The following is a 24364-nucleotide window of genomic DNA, read 5'->3' as shown; positions in this document are numbered from 1 at the left end:
AGCAGGTGTTTAATGGCTTGAACTGAATGTAACTGTTGAAAGTAACACACTTCAGGAATTTAATTTTTAATCTGAAATGAGGAAAATGGATAAATGTGTGTTTACGTCGGGAATCACTGCATCCATGATGTCATTCTGTGGCTGATTTGGGGTTTCAAAGTGTTTGTCAGGCTGACTCAGTGCGACGCATGTGAACAACAGATGTGGACACGGGACGGTCGTGTGAATAGAAACACACACTGCCGCACACTGAACAGTACAGGGCATGCAGACACACACACACTCACTGGGAGGCAGAGGCTCGTCCACACGTTGGTATCGGTGGATGTCGTGACGCACAGAAGGAAGTGAACGCACAGGATGTCCATTAACGTGAGCACCTGAGCACAGGAAACACACAGCACACAGAGGGAACTTTGTTTTAACTCGGGATGAAAATGTCATGGGTTGTAATGTCCAACAAAAACTGTGGTGACCGACTTTTGGAGATTTGTGTAAACGGTACTACCTTCCTCTCCTTCTGTTTCTGTGGTAACTTGTTCTGAATCTGCAGACCCCGCCTCCTCAGATGGCTTTGCCTCGCCTTCCTGTTGTTCAGCCACGCCCCCTGCAGCCTGCAGACTCAGCCTCCTCACGCTGATCTCCTCCACCTCCTGTTGCTCGCTAGTTGGTGGCGGCGGCGGTGCTTCAGCTTCAGCAGCGGCACCTTGCCCTTCACCATCTACAGCCTGATTGGTCGGCGGTGCAGCAGAGTCTATGTCTCCCCCTGGATCTATGGCGGTCTCTGCTCCCTCCTCTGCTTCCTAGAAAATATAAGCGTTTAAAGAGATGGCAAAATAATCACAAAATCATTCAGTCACATATATACAGATATGAAAGGAGTCCATATCTCACGGCATGAGGCAGAGCTGGCTCCGTAACCAGGGCAACAAAAGTTTGACTCCATGAAAATATGTGTCAGTGCGTAGGCGTCGCATCTCAAAAAGAAACAATCATGGAAGATTTGTGATAAAAATTCAGTGGAAAATGGAAACAGATCACTGGTTCCCACTCACAGTCTGTTCCCAGAACATCTCTATAGGGACAATACAAGACAGACAAAAGACCTCCATGAGCCTGTGTACAGCATTAGCCCACCACACGACAGTGAAAGCAGGGTGGCAGTGGTGCATTAGATCTCTGTGTCCTTTAATAAAAGAACTAGAACCACAAGATCCTGCTGTTCTGTTTGAGCACTGCGGGAAAACTAATGGCACTTGGGCTGCACATTAAAAATGAAACAAATGGAGAAACTCTTCTTCAGAGGATTTAACCACAGTGGCATATTGTCATATCTGACATATATGTTCATATTCTGATGTGCTTTGGCTAAGCCTCAATGATCGAGGTGTGGCTCTGACGAGAAGCCAAGAACACTGCACGTCAGAGATGGGGCCAGCACATGCTGCTTATCTTCGTTTTTTTATTCTAAATGAGACTGAATTTACAAAATAACTGGGACCGTGAACTTTTTAAGAAAGTGTTTGCTGTGGTTATAGTGCAAGCCAGCCAAAGGATCATCTTCCCATACGCTTCTTTTTAAAAGAAGAGGTGTCGCCCCCTGCTGGGGGACAAAGGCACTTCCTTGCTTAATTTTTCAGACACTCGGTGAACTTTACTTAGTAATTAATTAAATGTACAGCAGACTTTCCACACTTACCAGCTGTCCACTCTAAAAGTGTGGGAGTGTTAAAAACTGCAGTTCCTTGAATGGCCACTGGAGGCTGGCTCCAAATGTGACTCAGTCCTTATAGACTGCTGTGTTAAAATGTCAGATTTTACAGCAGAAATAAACACATTTAACTAGAATCTAAATTTAGAGTTTAATTACAAGAGGACTGTGCTTTTAGTTTTCTTAGATGCACTAGCAGATATGTCCATCAGTGTGCCATATCCATCCAGTATTTGGACGCAGGACGCAAACCAAGCTTACTGGGGTTTCATCTGGATATGGACAGTCCTGGCTGCTAAAAACTTGGCAATGACCACAAATTATAACAGGACGTGGCAAAAAAGTCTACACTTCCAATTGCAATTGAGATCATAAAGTCATCAGCAGTGTGAAAAGCTGAGTAAGTTTCTCATATACTTTTAGCTAGCAAGTTAACTTCTTTTGCTCCCCGATGGCAGATTTAGGCAGTGACACTGTGTTTGTGTGTGAAGTGCATCTAAATTCAACAAATACTTCTGGTGTTTGGAATGAATAACTTTTTGTGTTTTAATGTTTTTGCAGGAATGGTTCAAACAAAGCAGTAAATTTTGCTCCCGTGAACGCACCACAGCGGTGGTCAGTGTGACTGGACAGCTGTCTGAAGATGAGAAGACCGTCTGGGGGGCTGTTGCCATTGAGCAGCTATCGATCTCTGATAAGGGCTCCTCGCCAGCCATCCTTCCTTGCTCAGGAGCGTCTCCACCTTCTGACAAAGCATCATGGGACGCAGCCTCTGTGAATGGAACCTCTTCCACTTCAAGAAAAACATCCTGCTCCAAAACATCCTCTAAGTCCGTGCCAGCAACGGCCTCTGCGGCAGCCTGGGCCTCGGGGGCCGTGTCTTCTGCCTTAGCACCTCCACCCACTGGCCCCGCCTCCAACACAGACCCCACTGGTCGCTCAGGCTCCTGCTGCCCCTCAGTGTCGTCTTCATCAGTACCACGGGCATCAGGAGGCTCTCCGTTCATTAGCAGCGGCGACAGGGGTACCGGAGTGATGTCATTGGCTCCGGATCTTTCTTCATCCTCGTCTGAATCGATATGCAGCATGGCGCTCAGCCTTGTGTGTGTCGGGAAACTAGAGCGCAGTTTAGGTGAGGCGGCACCCAGAGGTCGTTCACCAGGTCCTTTAGGGGCCTCAATAGCATCCAGACTCTCACTGAATGACCCTTGGAGCATTTCATGACCTGCAATGCTTTCAGTATCCCCAAATCTGCCCTCTGCTCCGATGAAAGGCAGCTCCTTTTCCAGACAGGCTGCGGTAGCGCCTTCCCCCGTGCCCTGGGAGCCCTGGGAGCCCGTAGGAGAGGGGCCTGCTGAGACCAAGCCTGGAAGGTGATGAGGCAGGTCTTCATCATCAGAAGGAGTCCCTGGAGCTCCATTCAAGGATGAAACACCGATGATGGAGTCAGGAGAGGCACCTACAGCCGGGAGAACATGTTAGTGAAAACAAATTCCAAGAAAGTGTGAAGTCATGAATATTTAACCACAGCTGAGAGGCAAACTTACCATCCGGTCCTGTCGAGGTGAGCTCAACTTTGAACTGCAGCTGTCCACTAACGTGCTCAGTGGGCAAGCGTCGACACAGAGAGAAACTGACCGGCTGGACTCTGCACAGTTAAAGAAGCAAAAAAAGAGAGACCTGTGTGTCTTTTACACTGCACACACAGATAAAGTACACATGAAGGTCTGTTTATGTGTGCGTGACTCTATGAGTGAGCTCCTACTCGCCTGTGTCTGCACATTTTCCACCTACCCGGGTATTTTTTCAATGAGCCGCTGCACAGGGATCGTAAGCTGGCCAAGGAAGCGCTTGATGATCGGCCGGCTCTTGGCAAACTTGTCCTTCACTTCAATGTAGAGGATGTCCGTCATCAGGGCCACGAATGTGTATTTCTGCAGAGAGGCAAAAGCATCGATGTGCAAAAAAAGAAAGAGGGAAACACATCATGAGTTTGATGCTAGAAGTATTTCAAAAAGACAGTCTTACTGGAGATTATGGGGTGCAAGCAGAAAACTCAAGGCACTTTATCTTTAGGTTAGCCAAAAGCCAAAAACAGACCAATATCAGTCTGTATTAAATACCAATCCTGGATGCCAGTCTATCAAAACCTGTGGCATGATATAGTCCCCTGTTTTAATATAAATGCATTTAATTAACAGTAGTGCAAAGTAGCATTCAAAAAGAGCTTGAAAAAGTTTAAACGACGTCACCTCTCCATGCCAGACGGGGTTGGTGGTGTTAGCGATGATAGCTGATCGGCGTTCCTGCCCGTGATGGCTGAAGACGGGGAACACGCTCCTCTTCCCTGGGTGGATTGACATCTTCAGGTACGGATCAGGATTAAAAAACATCCCCTTCTTCAGGCCAGTAGCACGCAGGTCTGCAACAAAACAGATGACGAGAGAGACGAATATCAAAGCAAAGGATTGTTCTCGCTCCTTTGCTTGTGCGCGGCTTGACCTGCAGATGCATCATGGCTAACAAAGGCGAGTGGTTTGGGTAAGTGAGGTGGACATCCCATTCTTTTAAACTAATTAAACTGAACCTGATATCATCATTGGGAAACTGATAAAAACTTCAGAGTCTCTCTGGTGGGGAAAAAAACCCTTCAATACCAAGGCCTCTGTGTTTACTCGAGTTTACTCTAGTGTTTCCCAAAGGGACTGTAAGACACAGATGAAGATAAGATGGATCACTCCGTTAAAATCCAAGCATCTGTTCTGGGATTTATGGTGTGGCTCTTCCAGATTTGGAAATATTTGCAAAGAGGCATTTAGCAAAACTGCTAAACTCACCCGTCAAAGTGAAGCTGATCAGTTTACGAGGATGTTCGACTCCGACCTGCTCAGCCAGCCCCTCCACCTGAGATAGAAGAGACAACATCACACTTTAGATGCTATAAAACACATGGAGCACATATTTTCCAAGGACCACAAACACACACACACGTCCTACTGAATTCACAGGAATTTAAATCATAACTGTGGACACGACTTTGAAGGTTGAGGGAATAAATTAGAACTGAACGCAGACAGCAGTGCATCAGCGAGGAGCCAAATCTCAGCATTTATGTGGGATTGATTACGGTCACAGACGACTCAATATTGAGTCATCAATCAACTGAAAAGTATGAAACATGCCATATAAACCACCGTGAGGCTCCATTATTGAGAATGATAAATAACAGGATTTCTTAAGGCAGACAGTGAGCCAATGAAGGCAGTTCATTGTTTGATAGCTCAACGTGCAGAAACGTGAAATAAATGGCTTCAAAATCAGTCCTGCATACTGAAATATCCAAAAACCACCCACATCTGCTATTTTCAGAAACTGGAGAAGGTCCACGACTCCTGAGTTAAAGCTGATCTTCCTTTCAAAGGAGCACTTCCAGGCTTGCTGCTTGCTTTAGGTCATATCCTGGAAGTCCATTCTGACCGCTTCCATCTGAGCATCTGGGATTCTCTCCTGGTGTGTCACAACCATGAGTCTTCAACTCAGGTTTTATTTTAAAAACAGGAAGTGACAAAGAACCACGCCTGGTAAAGAAGGGTAGGTTTCCATTACTGCTGTCAAAAAACTCTCACAGACGATTTCCTACTGACTCAACTTTCATGTCTCCGACTCAGCGATCAAATGGTAGTTTGAGCTCCACAATGTCCAAGCGGAAACATGGTACATCCGGTCAGGAAGGCCGTGGGAACACCATTCAGAGCTGTTAGAGAGGAGTCCTGCTGCAAAATCCTCCTGTAAAGATCTCAACTTTGCGCAGCAGCTTTGTCAGAAATTCAAGAGTTCACGTTTAATACAGAGGACGAAATTCAGCACACATACGTACAAATACCAAGAACGGGAATCCCAGGAAAGCATCCACAAATAACAGAAACAGCTGGATGCAGTCCAGAGGTGTTAAAGGATATGAACTTGAAGGGGACATTAATGATATTTAAGTCTGGTTTGTTTTGTTGTTTTATGGTTGGAGCTATTACAATCACAATAATCATAACCAGCTATCCCCACCATATTCCAGACTTCACATGTATAAATCTCAGAGTGATTGATCAGTGCGATCCCTCCCTCACACACCAGGACTGCTGGGTTCTTCACAGTGATGCACGGGGTCGTGGCTCTCAGGGCTCCGCTCACTCCGTGGTAGTACTTGAAACAGATCTTTGTCTCAGCTGCAGAGGAAGCAAAAAAGAGTTACAGCCCTTTAAAAACATCACATGGAAAAATCTTTAAAGCTCAGCTGCACCTGGAGGTTCATTCTAAATGTTCTCCTTTGATTTGGAGGTAATTTTTACACTCAGTGAGGTCTAAATCATCACTGGCGGCCATTTAGATCATTTTAAATATTTTATAGCAAGAACTGCAAGAAGTGCAGAGATACTTTTCAATAACCAACTTACGCTCCATAAAGTAGGGCCCGGGCTCGAGCCTCCACACGATCTGACCCTTCTGGGTGCCATTCACCCCTCTGTTCTTGCAGTCCCACACGTTGGATGGACTGGTTTCATCTGCAGGAGGGTAAATGTGTTAGTTCACTCTTGCTTTAGACACATCCGGCTCTTGCAGCATTTATTTTTAGACCAAAGAATGTGAGTTAAATCAAACAGCATGCTCTGCATTGTGCCGCTGCAGTGCAAAACTGTTCTGCCTTTCAGCGTGTTTAGTCTGCGGACTCTGTCTTCCAAAACACAAGTTTGCCTTTAATCAGTGAAATCCATTCCCAAAATAGCCTCCCTGTAACCTCCAAACAGAAGGACAAACTCCAAACTTCCTCTGAGTTAAAAACGGGGAGGGGGAATTCCGCTGTACGTAGCACTTTTGCGCACAGATTAATGAAGCACCAAACTCAGCTGACTGGTGGAAGTGTGTGTGTGAGCATGCCAGTGTGTCTGAAGGGGAGGCGAGGAGGGGAGGGCAGGTAGCTTATCATTGAATGTCTGCTTAGTCAAGGAAAGTGGTGTCTCCTCTGGGGTATAAGACCCCGGAGAAGGTAATGAAGTCCTGGCGGCCTTATGATCGATATGAAGTGACCTGACGCCCCACCGCCCCCAGACAGTTTTACCAACAAGGAAGGAAATGTCTGGAAAATGTAATCAGCTTATCCAGATGGGTTAAGTCTTAGAGGTCAACAGAAATTAAACTGATCGCCTGGTAAACAAGTTAAAACCATCACGAAGTCGAGTCCTTTATAGGAGTAATTTCACGCCGTCCAGAATTTACTGCCGTCTGTTGTGCGGCAGGTTTGTCTGACCTTTCCAAAACCAAAGGCGCCCATTGTTTTCTGAAGCTCATTATCCATCACTAACACAGTCCATCATGTTGATGAACAGCTCTCAGAGTTGGAGTTCTCCCTCAACGTCACTTTGTAATTATCTGGGGTAAAGAGACAACGTTCATTATTTGCTTCAGTGAACAATGAAAAGGCAAATTTATGACCGTGGCAGAGATCCCCGTGTTTAATGTGGTCAGAATATTTTTCAAAAACTATGTTAGAAACAAAAATTTAACTTGAGTTGGAAACTGGGTTCACCATGACGCAGAAGAGACTCATGCATACATCTGACCCTGATTAATGTCCTCGCAGCCCCTCATTAGGAAATTTAACGCCTAAACCACGGGGTGCCAATTTGGAGTATTATATCTGTGCACCCAGATGAAGGTAACACTCTGGCTTATTATGAGCTGCCGTGCAGCAGGTTAACATTATCATTAGGCAGTAATTTCACACTAACTTTGCTCCAAAAGGGCATTTGACTGCTGTATCCTGAGCAAAATTTGGCTTATGAGGTAAAATATTCTGTATATTTGCACAGATTCTAGCCTGCTATGTCTTAAAAGACGTGCAAGAGTGGGATACTTTTTAATGGTTACCTGTGTGTGCACCTGATGTGTGTGCTGGATCACGGTGCAATTTTGGATGTTTATACTTACAGCTTATTATTAGGCCCACACACACACACACACATCAGCAACCAGCAACCTCAAGCTTCGCTTCTGTGCACTTTTTAATATTTGTGCTAAATACCTCAGCACCATTAGAAATACTCCATTTCCCATAAGCCCCATACCAGCCATGTGTGCACAGCCAATAAAAATAGCTTGAAAGAGGGGGTTAAGAAGCTGAGATCACAGCAGTGTGTAAACACGCATGGTGGACAGTACACCACACTTAGATTTTTCAGACATAAAAAAATAAGAATAAGAATCTGCTTTCAATCACAGAGCAGCAGATCTCTTTTGGATCTTTACTACGTGATCAAAACAGAGTGGACTGATCACCGGTGTGCTGGTTTCACACTCTGATTCCTGTATTAGCTTTCACCATCGTGGACAGATCTGCGTGAGCCCGATAGCCCTCTTCAGCACTCAGGTCGACGGATTTCCTCCCTGTCAGATTCCTGTCTCTAAGCAGGATTAGCGGACATTATTGGAGACCACCCGGCTCGTGCGTGCTTTGTGATGGTGTGTGTGTTATCGTACACCGAGGCAGAGCCGTGACACGTTGACTCAGCCTCCAGGCCCGGTGTAAAGTCTCAACAGCTAATGTTTCAGTATTGACTCGCTGCTGGAAGCTCCTGCACGAGACTCTGCACCAAGCTATCGACAGATTTCGATAACAAAACATCAGGATCAGCCGAAAAGCTTCGAGGACACGCAGGGTCAAGTCAGCTCTGAATGACGGCGAGCTGCCAAAGAGTTCAGCAAAACAGATTCAGTGGTAAAAATACACGTAAAAGTTAAAGTGACTGGGAAAAACAATCATTTAGCTGGCGCGTTCTGATAACATACGTGGGAAGTGGGAAGAAATTTATGGAGGCCAATAAAGAAAACACATTTTCTTAACCATAAGTCAAAATTTTAGTTTATTATCTCAAAATTTAGAGCTAGTTATCGACCTATCGAAACGTCCAGAGCAATCAAACTGTAGATTTGAGTGTTATAGTCTAATTTAGTTTCCTTTCAGTGGTATATTAGTTTTTTATACTTTTGCCAAATTCTTAAATATAAAGACAACAATTTGAACAGCTAAACTAACTCTGGATTAGACTCTGAGTTTCTACGCCCTGTATTTGCTAAATCCAGCATACCCTGAAAGCTGAGGACTCTTTCTGCAGAAAAACATCTGAGGCGAGTGGGGTCTGTAACAGCCAACCAATATGTGACACCCACGTTGATAGCCTTTACCTTTATGAACTGTCAGAGTTACAGAGTCACTAGCAATGGATTTGACATATATTGACATATAATGCCACCACCTCTTCTATCCACCCTTCCAGGTCTATATTGGGTATTAGCAGTACTTTTAACAATGGAAAGCAGAAAGCCAGGCGTGTTTTACTTTTAAAATCAAAGGGAGTAGATTGTATGATGAGCCATCGGGGCTGGCATCACCTAAAAACAGCTACAAAGATGAGCTCAGAAGAGCACAGTGGATAAACAGGTCTGCTACCCCTTGTGTTAACACCAGTGTTGAGCTTATTAATATGCAAAACTTAAGTTCAGTTTAGGCTGCAATGACAGTGCCCTGAGATGAAGACGAACACTATCGAACCGCCAGCCTTCCAATCAGTGGACCTGCTCTACTGTCTGAGCACATACACCTCGCCTCTGCAAAGATATCAGCATTATAACAGCATCAACACTGATCTGAGAGATAAGCTGTCCCAGACGTGTGTCATTTTCAGGTCACCCCATATAAGACTGATTAAATCTGAGAAAAGCTCCCATCTGACCCCCTCAGAATCAGCTGATTGCTTTTTTACAGTAACTTTAGGATATTTAATGAAACCAAGCAAACTTCTGTGCTCAAGCTAAGTGTAATATTTTAGAGTTACAGAAATGTAATCTTTTTTTTCTCTCCAGGATATGTCGTAAGTAGAGCAGGGCGATATGGCCAAAAATATTTATCACGATATATATTTGAAAATTTGCGATAGCGATATAACCGACGATATAATTGATGCGAGACAAAATACAACTCCACAACATTACTAGCGCAAAAAGACAACCTTCCATTTATTTTCACTTAAACAAGAAGCTGGTTTTTATGTACATTAAAGCTTTATAAAAATGTAACAGTGCAAATGCAAATTCCTTGCTGAAAGTTTAACCAAAAGGCATTTCCAGTAGAAATGGGCTGACATATCCTGAGCATAACCATGTATAATATCCACTGAAGTTAAAAAGAGGTGCTTTGCAACATTAAACTGCAGTGTGCAGTACGTGTTTTTCGGACCATAAGGTGCACGGGATTATAAGGCACATTAAGCGAAACAAAGCAGTCAGATAAATCAAACTTTATTAAACTCATTCTTCTTGCTTCCTCCACTTCTGTACCATTGATTCATTAATGTTGAATTCTCTGGCAGCTGCTCTATTCCCATGTTGTTGCAGTCTATTAATGACTAACCTCATATTGTGGATGGATTATCTCAGTTGTTCTCCTGACTGAAGTTTGGTCCGTTTACAACATCCTGCCATGCGATTGCATTTGTCTCTAACCATGAGGAACCTTCACGTTAACTTTTATAAGTGGAAAAGTGTTAGTGTTTGTCCTCCAGCTTCACTGTTTATGTTATGCTAACATAGCTGTGTCGCTAGCGATCACATAGCACATCATTATATACCAGCTAGCCCAACTTCAGTAACCCTACAAACGTCACTGCTGTTTAGTTTCCTGTCTTCATTTATGTTGGAAGTGATAGCAGAACTGTACGTTTGATTTTTTTCAGAAATCTCTCAGTCAGAACATGCAATATCATGCTTAGGTAACTAGCGAAACTAGCGAGCTAACTTCCGCTAGCTTCCTGCTAACGTCTAACTCCGTTAAATGTAATAACTTTAGTTTTCATGGATGCCTGGAAGTTAAACTTCATAGTTACACCTGGTAAAGCAGCAATGCTGATCGTTTTATTAAAGATGAAAGAATTTAGACAATTTTTAACTCTAAGTGATGCTGCAGTGTTGTTTGACCTGAAGCATACGGAGTTTAGGACCCAGATTACTCCCAGATTTAAGAGCATCTTAGTCCGACAAATATGACAATAACAACGGCCGCTTGCATGTTCTGCAAAAAAAATGTGCTTTGTCGTGTATCTGACGGACAAACACCAAACCAGTTCCACATCACGGAAGTTGCACCATTTTTACAAACCAATTCTGGTTCATCTGTTTCACTCAACAATCGGCCATGTGCGTATGAAAACAAAGGCACTGCGCATGCGCGTTTTACTCCCATTCTATCGCGATATTTCATTTTCCTATCGTTGCCTAACATTATACCGGTATTACCGTGAACGGTATAATATGGCCCAGCCCTAGTCGTAAGTATAGGAGATAAGTCCACATGACATTTTCAATTTATGATCCATTTTACACACAACAGAATTCACAATCTGAAGCCAAATCCGTTTTTTTCGCACATTTTTTATTTATAAGCAGTTCTGAGCATCAACATTTTGTGATCTAACATAGTTTGAATGAAATGCCCCAGTTTAATGTCTCTGATGAGCAGAAAAAATCACTGGTAGAAAATTTTAAAAAGTGCATTTTGTGTAAATTTTCAAGGCTTGTATCACTGTGTTGGATAGGCGGCTTTATTAAACAGCTTTTTTACTACCTATGTTTAGATACCAGGATCATCGCCTTGCTGCATTTCCTTCTGAATCCAATAATTTTCTAATGTAGCCATATTGTAATGTTTCTTAATGTGCTGGGAGGCACTGACTTGAGATTTGACACAAATTAAAGTTCCTTTACTTGCCATTGCATCATCTTACCGATGTGGTACAGCCCGATCCAGTCTGTAGCATCCACTTCCTCCTTTATGTCCCAGGATATGACGAGGTTCTGGCCACGGTTCAGCGTGTACTCCAGAGTGGACGCTGTCAACGAGGACCGGCTCTGGGATGTCACCAGGTCAGTGTCGCTGTTTGCCCGCGGAAGCCCGATGGGGCTGCTCACCACGGACACGGTATCTACAGCCGCCCCGCCCCTCTCCGCCAGAGTCCGCAGGTTCTCCGGGCTGAGGGTGTGCCGGAGATGCGGGCTGCGCCTTCGTGGGGCCGACAGGTGTTCGCGGCCCCCAACGGACAGGTTGGGTGGATTGTGGGAACGGGTCCTGGGTGGCAGGACCGCTGTGGCGAGGGAAGGACGCATGTTGGCAACAAGTGAAAGCAGTTAATGAGTAGAGCCGAGAAGTAGAGGCAGAGATGAGCTTCTTATTGAGCCGGACGGTCACCAAAGCGATGACACATGTTTCTGATTTATCTGCCTCTTGTCTAGAAGTGATGTGTGGGTTCCTGATCCACAAAGCTGTGCATTTTCATCCGTTTTCGTCCCTTAATGAAGCTAAACAGTCGACTCTTTACTTAGTTCATGTTATCCAGTGGCATTAAGAACCTGAGGATGGAGAAAGAAAAGAAAGACAGACAAAACTCAGTGAGCTACAAAATTGCTCCGGCACAACAAAAGCAGTGATTGCACGGCGCGAACTGCAATCAACAAATGGCTGAACAAACATCCGTCACCGGAGCGGCTGTTTGCTGTCAAAGAAGCCGTCACAGACACAAGTAACCCGGCACCTTCCTCTTCCAACATCACCATTCCAACACTCATTTTAAGTTTTCTTTCATTAATTTAATGCACTATTTACTTCTTTGAATGATGAACGATGCGTACCGTGTGTTCGCTCTCTCTGCTAGAAACACTCAGCCCACATGAGGAGAAGAGCAGGCTGAAATGATCTCATTTGGAATGCATTATCTCTACGAGACCGCTGGAAAAGGAAATCTTTAAAACAGCACACACACACACACACACACACACACACACACACACACACACACACACACACACACACACACACACACGTGTCTACAACAAGGTTTCAGTCAGTGTAGGCTGCCTCAGTAAAAGAAAGGAGAGAGGCGACAAGCAGCTGTATCTGCCTCCCAGGAAGCTCTTCAATCAGCAGATGCCAGTTTGGGAAGTGTCTTGGGAGCGCTGTCAGAGTCTCAACCACAGCCATTTTGTTTTTAAAGAAAGGATGCCATGTGACTTCAGAGTCTAGCCAGGGGGAGGCTGGTATCAGTTAGACTGAGGAGCATTAGCGGTAAATGTGTGTGTGTTTCTTTTCTTAAGGGCAGAAAAGGTTTGGTAATATTTAGCTAACGCATGCCTGGTGCAGTCACTGGAAAATAATGTGGGCTGCAGTCTCAGCTAAGCTTGATATCTGTGGTATTTGAAGTATGCCTCAAGAACCGAGCCGCTGGTAACATTTTAAAACTGTCAGCTCGTCTGCAGACCTCAAAGTAGGTTGTCAGACTAATGGTATTAAAAAAAAAACAAGAATCACTAGATGGTCTGAGCTTCATTTTATCTTATGATAAGTCACTGCAGCCTGCTAGGGTTACAGGTAGGACGTCTCTTATTTGTGACACTCAAACAAAAACTATGTCTATGAGATTTAATTTGAAAGGTAACACCTTTTGGCTTAAAATCAAAACCTAACTCCAGCTGCAGAAAGGATGCGGGTGACCTGGTGGAGGTCAAAGAAATGAAACCGAGTCTCCAGAAGTAACTTAATCTGCCAACCAGGTCTACAACTCACTGCTTGCTCTTTAATCTGGACCAAAAAATAAAAATGACTGTAAAGAACTATGGAGAAAAATAAATAAATAAACGACTTAGTAAATAATTATGCCATTAAATGCACCCCAAAATTTAAATAAATGTAGGCTATTACATTAAAAAAATAGATAGATAGATACATTGAAATTTCAGTTCTTTACCTTTGCAGTCTTAACTTCCACCCAAATGTACATGCATATTATTGGATAATCACCACGCTTTTATTCTGAAAGTTTGGTTAATGACTAATAATAACTAGCTAATAAATAGCTTGCAACGGTCCTATCTAACATTTTCCCTACTGGTTAGTTCGCTGACCAGGCTGCCCCTATGGTGGCCCATGCAGCTGCTTGCCCGGCTCCATCGTCTTAAAGGATCACTCTAACCTGAACCTCACCTAAGTTACCTGCTGGAGTTCAGCACAATGAAGCTGGGAACTCATCTGAGTTACGTATTTGTCACAAAGTTCATGGCATAAATTAAAGTACAAACAGCACTATCTAATTCTATGTTGGTCTTATTTCACGGTGCACATAGATGCATTCACACATATGTATGAGTAACACCCCTCACCTGAAAGACAAATCATATCTGTAGTAAAAACTAGAGGTGGGCGGATCGATCCAAATATCTGCTCTCCCCTATATAAAGCTCCTGATATAGGCTAAAAGTTTTGGTATCAGCGTATGTTTTCTGGTTTTTCATTTGGCACTGTGAAATCAGCTTTGCTCCATGTCACTATGTCAGCGATTTAAAATGACTTTTAATAAAACAGTTTATCTTTAAGCACTGGGACAATCATTTTGTTTTAGTGTATCGAGAATCACGTAATTCTACTTGTATTTTGGTATTGTGATATTCCTAAATATTATGTAATTGTTTGTTAAACTGTTTAGTTAACTATGAAGTCAACAGTAATAGTAAAGTTATTTGATTTTTGTATTTATGGATTTTTTTTTTAAAGTTTATTTGTAATCTTGGCAGTTTTGGTCCTCCATATAGGAGCACAGAAAAAGGGTGTTTGAGTTTTTTTACCATCCCAATTATGTTGAAATATTCCTTAAACATTGATTTTAGTGTGTTTTTTCCAGCCATACGCTCTCTCCTTTACTTTGTCTACTTCCATCTTTCTTTGCTGACTAAAAGAATCAAATTGAAAGTGACACTGAGTCTTCACAGTGGGTATAAACCTCACACAGCTGCTATTATAAATGCTTCCTCTTATCAGTAATACCATCTTCCTTTCTGTCTTTCACTACATTCTCATTAGTGTTTCATTTCCACTCAAAGACCATGAGGTAAGCTGAAACTCTTGACCATGCAAAGCAGGAAATCAATCTGAAGGTGATTCATGCGTGTCTCTGAAATATCCCGGGCCTGATGCTGAAATAAGATCTGTTGCATTTGTCATGAGGAAAGCCTGGACGTCCCTGACTCAACGAGATTACCAAGCCCAGATCTCGTACAGGGATTTATGGCAGAATAAAACCTTCATCACAGATGCAGGAATACGTAAATCCAGATCACGTGCTCACATGGCCAAAGTCATATAGCACAAGCAGGGGAGAGAGGTAACATTCATAAGCAAGCAGAGGCATCTTCAGTTAAAAAATAAATAGATATGAAGCTGCTTGGTGGTTATGTAAGCGCTCCTGTGGTCCAATCGGCCCCCTCCTGCAGTTCTTGCCAGGCATTGTCTAACCCCGATGTGTAGCGGGAGACGCCGTGGCTGCTCACTAAAATAGAGAGGATGAGGAGTGCGTGCAGCAGCTCCAAACAGCACAGAACAAACCATGACCTCAGGAGACAGCATTAAGTAATCTGGACCCATTCCAGTGCTTTTTTTCTTTGAAAAGACTCCTGCTTCCCATTATAATCCCGAAGCCCGGCCCTGCACAGTTTGACCTGGATTAGCGATTGATTCTCAGGAAGGTGAATATAGATAAAGCCTTGCATGAGAACCCCAAAATCAAACAGCTTTTCTCAGGGATGATAAATGTCTCAAATGCCGTCATTTGAGCGCTGCTCTGTTATTAGGCACTGAATACTTTGTACAGTGCACCGCTGTGCGCTGAATACTAACAGCAGACACATCTGCAGCAGAGGAGGTGATGGAGTGTGCCAGACTCTGCTGGATAGTTGTTTTCTCGCATCCTGTCAAAAAGAGTTTCTTCAGAGAACGCTCCCAAAACCAGATGGCAGGTTTAGGTATTCAGGTATCGCTGTCGTGCCGTTCTTCGTGGCAGGTCGTTTTCAGTGTTGTTTGTGAAGCTGGAAAACTCCAGCGTCCCAAGTGACAGGCATGACTGACAGGCACCATGGAAGCATTATGGCTGTACATCTCCCTTTGCACAGCTCACAGTTCTCTCAACACAAGGCACATGCACCGCTCTACTGCACGCACACCATGAGTTTTCCCCTGGTTAAACAATTAATGAATTTGATCGAGTTTAGTTTAGTTAGATTCTGGATTTACTTTTCTTCTTCTCCAAAGCCTCATGTATCTTGTTGTCACAACCACAGTTCAAAAACCTACCAGTGAGCCATTTCATTACACTTTCTTTGCCTTTCTTTCATTTAATACTAAAAAGCATGCTTCTGCTGTCAAGACATATCTCCTCACTAACAGTTAAAAGCCTATAAAACTGATCAAAATGGCAGTTTCCAACATGAATCGAGACTCTGACACCTTAAAAACAAAAACCACAAATGTCAGTGTTAGTTGTTTTTTTTAAAATAAAAGCTTTTTTTAATGTCAGGCTGAACATTTTAGTCACTGCCATCTTGCTTTTTAAAAAAAAAAAGTGATATGCACCTGCCAATCATAAGTTAGGTCCCACCTTAAAGTATACCCTCAAATATTGTCTGTTTTACTTTAAATGGGATCGTATTTTACTGAAAAAACATCATGTTGTTTTAAATAAGACTTAAAACTAGTGACTGAGACCATAAACTCATTAGCAAGACATTTATAGAGCTCATTAAAGAAAGTGAGAAGGAGGCTCATTTTGTCATAGACTCCCATACAATCTGCCTGCTTTCTGGAACCAGAGGAGTCGCCCCCTGCTGGCCATTAGAAATAATGCAGTATAGGGGACTAGAAAAAAAAAGTGGGCACATCTTTTTTCTTCTCCTTTTCCAGAATTCTGAGAAAAAAGTCAGAATTCTGACTTTAATCTCAGAATTCTGAGAAAAAAGTCAAAATTCTGAGATTAAAGTCAGAATTCTAAGATTCTGCACATACCTGCTATAAAACATGCTCTCATATAATTAAACTACATTCTAACAGGCATTCAGAAGCAAACCTCCAGAATAGATTAGCCAGTCATAAAAAATATGGGGTTCTACTCGTCAAGTCCGTGACCTATTAAATTGTACAAAACCTTCTTACATAGTTAAAGTTGTAAAAGAGTCTATTGTAACCCCATTTTTGATCTTTTTCTGAGTTTAAAAAGGAGCTTTGGTTCAAACAGCAAGTAACAGAACAACTTCAAAAAGTGACACTACAGTAAGGGGTAAAGCTGGGGTTGAGCTCTATCTCTACCAAGATTTGCTGTTGCTTTAAACTCTGTTGTTTCACATTATCTCACGTAAGTTACACTGTCCTGCTGCAAATACCCTGCAACAAATGTGTATTAATCCTTCGCTGCAAATACTCCCAAGCAAACGCACCTCTACTCAGTGGGATTAACATTTTCTGAAATCGACAGTGACCATCTGTTACTGAGCAAATTACTAAACCTTTACTTGGCAGTAAGAAAGACACAGATGGATTTAAGGCCAATTCGTGGTCCCACCACATCTGCATTAACCTCTGGGCCTGAAGAATAAAGCTGCCGTTGAAGTGCAGTTCCTCTCATGGCCACTCGAGGCTGCTTAAACATGTTTAAATCCTTGTACAAAAACCAAAAAGTTTTGTTCTCTATAGGAAATGTACCCGTGGATAGATGCTCTGCAGGATCAAAAATTAAGTCCTCCAGAGATCTGCACATTCAACTGTACTTGACTTACTTCTTCATGTTGTGCAGCTAAACCAACTATTTTCTTTCCCCCTCTAAAATGAATATAGTGATTTAAAAACACTTTTTTGGATAAACTGTGGACAACCACCCACTGATTCGTGAAGTCCTGCTGTGAAGCCTCGAGCTGAGCATTTTTATAGTATTTGTGAACGCTAATGGAGATCATAAATTACAAAATGAACATCACGCTGCTTTCAATAAGACTTGGAACTGAAAACTGAGACCATAAAACCATCAGAACATCATAAATTTTTGTTTTCGCAAACACAGGAGTCGCCCCCTGCTGACTTCACTTTTCAGACCTGGAAGTGTGTGCATCTTTTATATACAGTCTATGCACAGCTGTTGCTTCATTTTATAAAAAAAATTTACAACTGACAATCAGAAATGAAAACCTTTGCTGCTGCTTTTCTGGTGTTTTCATATGTGCAGGTATCTGAGTGTCTGTGTACTTGACACACAAGTGCAAGCAAGGCTTTTCTTTGGCTTGGACCTGAGGACACACACACGGAGCTCAAATAGGCGCCCGTAAGGAGCTCTGACCCAACATCATCTGTCGACCAATCATTTTCTCGTAGACAGATGCACCCGTTACACCTGCAGCTCCTCGTGCACATCACTTCGGGTTTTGTGATGGTCAAGTTTCACCAGTTTCATGATCTTCGGTGGTGAAAACAATTAACAGTGGAAAATATTCAGGTCATCAAACATTAAAACGAATCAATAATGAAAATAATCGCTGAATTCACCGCCTGCGTTTCACCATCTGGATACGTGCCGTGAGCTGTAGGTGCCATGATGTCAGTAAAGGGATTTCTCCACCTCTCACTCACTGTCCCTCTGTTTCTCTGCCTGTGTGTGTGTGTGTGTGTGTGTGTGTGTGTGTGTGTGTGTGTGTGTGTGTGTGTGTGTGTGTGTGTGTGTGTGTGTGTGTGTGTGTGTGTGTGCCAGCTCCCCAAGGTGCCCGTTCTGTCAGGCTGTAAAGTGCTGCAGTCACCTCCACAGGGGCACAGAGGGGTCCCTCTGCTGACACACACATACTTTGGCACACAAAGTTAGGAACAAATCACACAACCAGCACAAAAAAAATAACTTTTACACACTAAAAGCACTTATTTCTATCCACAAGAAAGATGCAGCACCATAAAATATCCTCTCCCTGAGCTCCATGATGACCCTAAAGGTGGATGAAGACATGCTTTTGTTTAAAGGTTTAAAACTGGAAGATGCACCTTTGTGAGTCAGTCTGAGCGAACACGTATTTCAGTGCCGGTGTGTTCCCACTTCCCAGAAAAAGTGCAGCGCTGTCCCACTCGGGGTATTTTTTCCCTCTAAACACATCGCCCTGGGAGTAAATGTCCAGGATGAGTCACTCCTCGGGGGGGTATCCCTCCATGTGACAGGCCTCGGGGAGTCAAAAATAGCATTTACGCTGGAAGGCTGATTGATATCTCCGAGTTTAAAATGCTTACTATAAATGGGAATGTGGGTTGTTTGTGGATGTGTAAAAACTGTAAACAGACGCTGCGCTCGAGGCATTTGTATTCTGCTCTCTTTATTTACTTTAACTCCTCATCTTCATTCACCGGTGACTGTGCAGACCATCATTACAAATTTATGCTGTGCAGCCAAATGCTTAAAATTCGAGCACAAAACCTAAAGTTTCTTAGCGCATCAGGCTGAGACCCACAGAGGAATCTCATATTAACAGAGCAGCTACAGAAATGTGAATATCTGCGAAACCAACAATTATAATAACCAAAGGAGACAGCTGGCTATTCGCGGGTTAAGTTAATCATGGATTAATGATGACCTGCACATAAAGCAGTCAGCCGTTTCGTGACATCACTGCAGGGTGACACAGCCCTCTATCCCTCGCCCATTTTAACATCTGACGTATCGTCTCCTTCTATTTCTAACCATCTAAAAAAAGACTCAATAAGGGTGCTTAATGATAACAATAACCCAGCTCATTCTCACCATACAGCTCCACTTCACTTTGTTACAAACCACAAAACTGCACACCCTGCCTTAACGCTTAACTAATAGTTAAAGTTGTATAAAAGGTTAAATACCATTTGAATTGTTGCTATGATACTATTTGAAGATATCATATCCAACTCGTTTTCATTCATACAGCACCAGAACCCCAGCGATTGGACGTTTCCCTGTGAGCAAGACTTAGGAGACTGTGGGGTGGAAGAACTCCCTCTTTAACATCAGGAGACCTCCAGTCTTATACTTATCTTTAATTTGTAGATATCTGTGACTGCACATAACCCTGTCCAGTTTATAGATGCAGACTGATAACCAAGCTTGGTAGCATTAGCTGATAACTTAGCACTCCAACCCCTCGTCCAGAAATGGTCAACTCTGGCTCCAAAAAAGACAACATGGTGGCAGACTAAATGATTCAAGATATGGAGTCTAAAACCAAAAGGTGATGTCACAGTAGCCATTTTTAACATACGGTCTAAGATAGAGAGGTATAGAAGAAAAATGGCATGACCTCATTAAAGCATGACTTCACTAAAGCGCATTTAAGATTTCAAAATAAACAGGAAGTGAGGTAGACAACAAAACAAAAAGCCATATCACCTGTTTGTTATTCATGGTCTCTCTATGCTTGCCTTTTTTCTTTTCATCTTCCTCTCACATCCCCAGCATGTCACAGTACATGGCTGTCCTTTCATGATCCCAGCTCTGTTGTCAGTCTCTTCCTGTTAAAAGGAAGTTCTTCTTCCCTACAGTCACTAAGTGCTGCTAACAGGAAATGATCTGATTGTTGGGGTTTTCTCTCCAAACTGCAGCACATCTGCTTTATTTTTTTCACCAATCATAATGTACTGTGTATCCAGTTCATATTAAAGTGGGAAAATCACACTTATCCCATATTAATATGCTTTCGAAGAACAATTACAACACACATGCATTTACTACAGTACTTTATTTAAGAGGCATGTGTAGATCTGAAACAGCCAAAAAGATAGTTTATGCTGTTTTTCCACATCACTTTTACAAATTACTTTGTATACCGAGTCCTCAGTCAGTAGACCTACGTGCAGCTAACATTAAAGACTCTGTAGGGTCTCAGTCAGGACAGATATCAGGACCAAACCTCCCCCCATAACCTCGTCAAATTCTGTCAAGTGAGGAAATTTTCTTTTCTTTGCAAGAGCAAAACAGAAATTCTGCATGTTCCAGTTCATCTCGGGTAACGCATCTGTTTCAAGTATCAGATTTTTGAGAAAGCTGAGCGTGCTTGCAGCTTTGCAGATTTCATCCAAACCCCTACCTTGAAAGCAGATCAAAGCATAAACAATTTATAATAAAGTTGCTCCCAAAGGGGAATTTAGCAAAGACACTGCAGGCTCCACAACAGCAAAACTCAATTAGGACCACAAATATGTTGAAATTAAAGGGGGAACTATGGGGGGATTGGGGCCTGAATGGGACAGTATAACTCTGCTGTGGGGTTGTTTACCTACCTGATGGCTGAAAGTCAGAAAGGCTTTTTGCTAAGCTGTGATGTGAAGCTACATAATCAAAACTGCCTCTCATCATCACACTGGAAGCTGACCCAGAAAATAACTAGTTTCTATCATAAAATTGTCACCGCTCGCTTATCCCACAAACCAGTGATGGAAACATGAATGTTTGTGTTTATCACGTCGTTAAATGTGACTCATGTGATTCATCATTCATGTATTGTCCCACACTCTTCAACCACAATTTATTTCGTGGACTAGAAACACATTTCTAACCCTGACCCTTTCTGGAGCATTGGTGTTCGACACTGATCCACTAAACCCACTGCTGGCGCATCTACACTGTCAGACTGGACCACTCTGAAGGTGTGTGTAGCTAATGTGGTAGCCCCCATTGTGGGCCACAAAATGGCACACCATGGCAGTGTACCAGTGTGACCAAATGACAAGAAAGTAAATGTGGGACAACAAGTATAAGAGTATAATTTACTAAACGAATTTTGTATCTTTGATGATGCAAATTAAAGGTTTGGCATTCCCTGAAATACTGAATTTTGAATATCTGAGCCACTCAAAGAGTGCAGCAGTGCCTCAGTGTGTGGGACAGGGGGAGGAGGCATAAAAATCATGTACAGTCTTACATAAAGAGGTAAGCCTTGTGGCCCTACAGCATCCTGAGCTACATCCAGTGGTGACGGAGTTGTTGTGAGTGTGAGAAACAACAACTTTATCCTCTACGGATTAAACAGACAAATTCAAATGTGCATGTAAAATTACATCAGGTAAATTAAACGTAGACTGAGTATTCAAGCCCACATGTTGCCACATGTCCCCAATACCTTCTGCCTTAAATAAACAGGTGAGGACTTCATTAGTGCAGAGACACACGAGGTGATGTTTTTGCACTTTCATGGATTGTGATTCAGATCGATCCCGTCGGGCTGAGCTGAACCGCCGTGGACGTAAACAGGGAGCAGCACCCCCGAGCCGCGGGGACGTGGAGGTAACCCCCGCTCATGGCGAACCGCGTCAGCAGAATCACGTTACATAACGGCTCGCATCCAACTTTAATCGTTTCAGTCCGCGCGCGCCGCTGGCGAGGCCGCGCGCGGCAGCAGGCCGCGCCGCACTGGCGGAATGTGCAGGTGTCGCCGCGCGCTATTGGATTACTGTGGGAATTCCCTACGTCATTTTTCCCTTTCTGCGCGTCTGTGCAGAGACACGCGCGTGACACAGAAATCGATCGAACAGCAGCGCGGAGTCGGTGCTGCGGCGCTTCAGCGGCGCGTTCAGCTACTCTAAGCAGCACCTTCATCATCGTCATCAACAGGCTCTCGTTGCCTGCTGGAAGCCACGAGCGCTTGCACGCGCCCCCGCGCCTCGCGGAGCTGCTTACCTTTGGCGCAGAGGTGCGGGCTGCTCGGTGGGTTCCGTGCGCGAATATCACGGCTCAGGTCCGTGCGGTCCAAATGAGGCGAGACGGGCGGGGTGCCGCGCTACAGCCCCCCTCCCTGTGGGATCCGGGGCAGCTTCGGTTTCGGAGTCACGTACCGAGGCGGGTTCCCGGTGCAAAGCTGCGGCGCTGCAGAGGCTCCTCTTCGGCAGCAGCTTCCAGAGGTGTGCGCACGAACTCCGCCAGCTCCACCCTGCGCTCCGTCCGCACAGGTTTACGGATTACAGCTCCGGCATCACAGCCTCAGTGCCCCCCTCTCTGCATCGCAGTGCGCTGCAGTCTGAGCCGACGTCCTCCCAGCAGTCCCAGCAGATGCTCAAAACCTGACTGGGCTGAGCAGCTGCTGTCAGTCCAGGAAGGGACGAGAAAAGCGTAGCCTGCCGGAGGATGGCGTAACGGCAGGGTGTTTGCAGAGGAGCGACTTCTCCTCTTCAGGGCGCGGAGGGATTTCTTCAGAGGATCATCGAGCCTGAGATGTAGTTTTTTGACTGACGATAACGTACAGTATATACGCTGCATATTAATGTGGGAAAATGCCAGAGTGGGCGTGAATCTGGACACGTCCCACCGAGAGAGAGAGTGAGACTGCGCTTAGTGTTGTCTACCTGTCTACAGTTGCACCACAGTTGCACCACAGACACACACAGTACTAAAGCACTATATTTAAAAACGTTTAAGCCCTATAGAGGACCAAGTCTGACAAAATCAAAGAATAATAAAATTTAAAAATATATCACAAGATGACAAATTCATGTTTCACGGGCCTCTAAAAACGTATATAACAATTTTACTCCCCCCGCAAAAAAACCCAAACATCTGTAGCAGTTATAAATAATAAATATTGTTAATATAGTTGTTTTTCTTTCCAAGAAAGTAATATTTGGTGGGTTCATTTATGCGAATTTAATGTAATAAACTACTAAATAAAATTAAATAAATGCATCAAAAAATGATTAGGCTTAAAATTTGTTATGAATTATGAAAATATTCAAAAATTAGAAACTTCTTAAAATTTTTATGTATTTATTTATTTTGCTTTCAGCCTCTGAAGCTCTCCGTATGTATCACCAAAACTCTGTAGCCATTAAGGTATAACCGATTTCATTTTAGAGACTTTTTTTTTTGTTAAGTAAAATTGAGTGGAGTTTGTAGAAACACTGACTTGGTTCCTTTAATAATGTGATTCAGATTGTAGATAAACAGGTGATGGCAGGCACACACAGTCCTCTGGTGACTGTATAGAAGGCGTGCAGCAAGAGTGCCAAACTGAAACAGAAGAAGGTAATGCAGAAACGGTGAACCGGTCTCTTAAAAACTGCATGGGCTTTGATGACCAGCAGGGGGAGACTGCTCTGGCTGAAAAAAATAATCCTGCTGTGTAGGGAAGATGGCCCTCAGCTGGCCTGATCCATGACACTTAATGACATTATGATTCAAGTCTGCAGTTTGAGGTCTAATTTAATACAGAATGATGTATGTTTTGCAAATTATGCTCCCATTAGAGTTAAAAAAGAGGATAAAACAGGGCATACTTTAGGGCTGTATGCTGGTTTGAAAAGCTAAGATGACTGTGGAGAAAACGCTGCATTTCAGGCTTTAACAGGACTTCACTGACTAGTTAGTGCCCTCATGCCCATCTCTTACATACTAATCTTTGGTGTTGCATGAAAGTGTAGTGTAAAGAGTATTTTCTGGTGAGACGCTGATATGTGGTCAACAGTTATAGGTATAGCCTGAAATACTACTACTAATCATCATTCACTACTTTTAAAATAGTTTTAGTCACATTAAAATCACAATAAAAGCTTATTTCAGCTGCACCCTGATTTACAAAAACTGTCAAATTATAAACACAGAAAGTTCAATAGATGGATGTTCAAAAGAAAACACATGTATGACTGAAGCAGTATGTAAGGATGGATTGAAATAATATCAAAATTATTGAAAGGAAAATACAATGGAGAAGTCAATAGATAAAATAAAATAAACTGCAAAAAATAAAATAAAAATA

General features: G+C 43.2%; 1 protein-coding gene across 5 annotated transcripts in view; it reads right to left on the bottom strand.

Annotated features, from left to right (window-relative positions):
• The window catches only part of hecw2a (HECT, C2 and WW domain containing E3 ubiquitin protein ligase 2a), a 46997-nt gene extending 23852 nt beyond the window's left edge, over window positions 1-23145 (bottom strand). For 2 of the 5 annotated variants that reach the window (XM_026144559.1, XM_026144562.1), the window contains exons 1-11: window positions 22297-23145; window positions 11539-12160; window positions 6160-6267; window positions 5837-5931; window positions 4549-4615; window positions 3964-4133; window positions 3506-3645; window positions 3259-3359; window positions 2317-3170; window positions 509-803; window positions 288-380 (exon numbers count right to left, since the gene is read on the bottom strand). In XM_026144559.1, coding sequence (XP_026000344.1) covers window positions 288-380; window positions 509-803; window positions 2317-3170; window positions 3259-3359; window positions 3506-3645; window positions 3964-4133; window positions 4549-4615; window positions 5837-5931; window positions 6160-6267; window positions 11539-11917 — 2302 coding nt within the window. In that variant the 5' untranslated portion in view covers window positions 11918-12160; window positions 22297-23145. Of the gene's footprint in view, window positions 1-287; window positions 381-508; window positions 804-2316; window positions 3171-3258; window positions 3360-3505; window positions 3646-3963; window positions 4134-4548; window positions 4616-5836; window positions 5932-6159; window positions 6268-11538; window positions 12161-12439; window positions 12516-22296 lie in introns of those variants that run through there. The other 3 variants (XM_026144560.1, XM_026144561.1, XM_026144563.1) reach the window with 3 other exon arrangements.
• Between the last annotated feature and the right edge of the window lie 1219 nt (window positions 23146-24364).

This window comes from Astatotilapia calliptera, chromosome 16, assembly GCF_900246225.1.
Source record: "Astatotilapia calliptera chromosome 16, fAstCal1.2, whole genome shotgun sequence".
NCBI lineage: Eukaryota > Metazoa > Chordata > Actinopteri > Cichliformes > Cichlidae > Astatotilapia > Astatotilapia calliptera.
The sequence above is the reverse complement of the archived record's forward strand: the minus strand, read 5'-3'. Positions and strand labels throughout refer to the sequence as shown.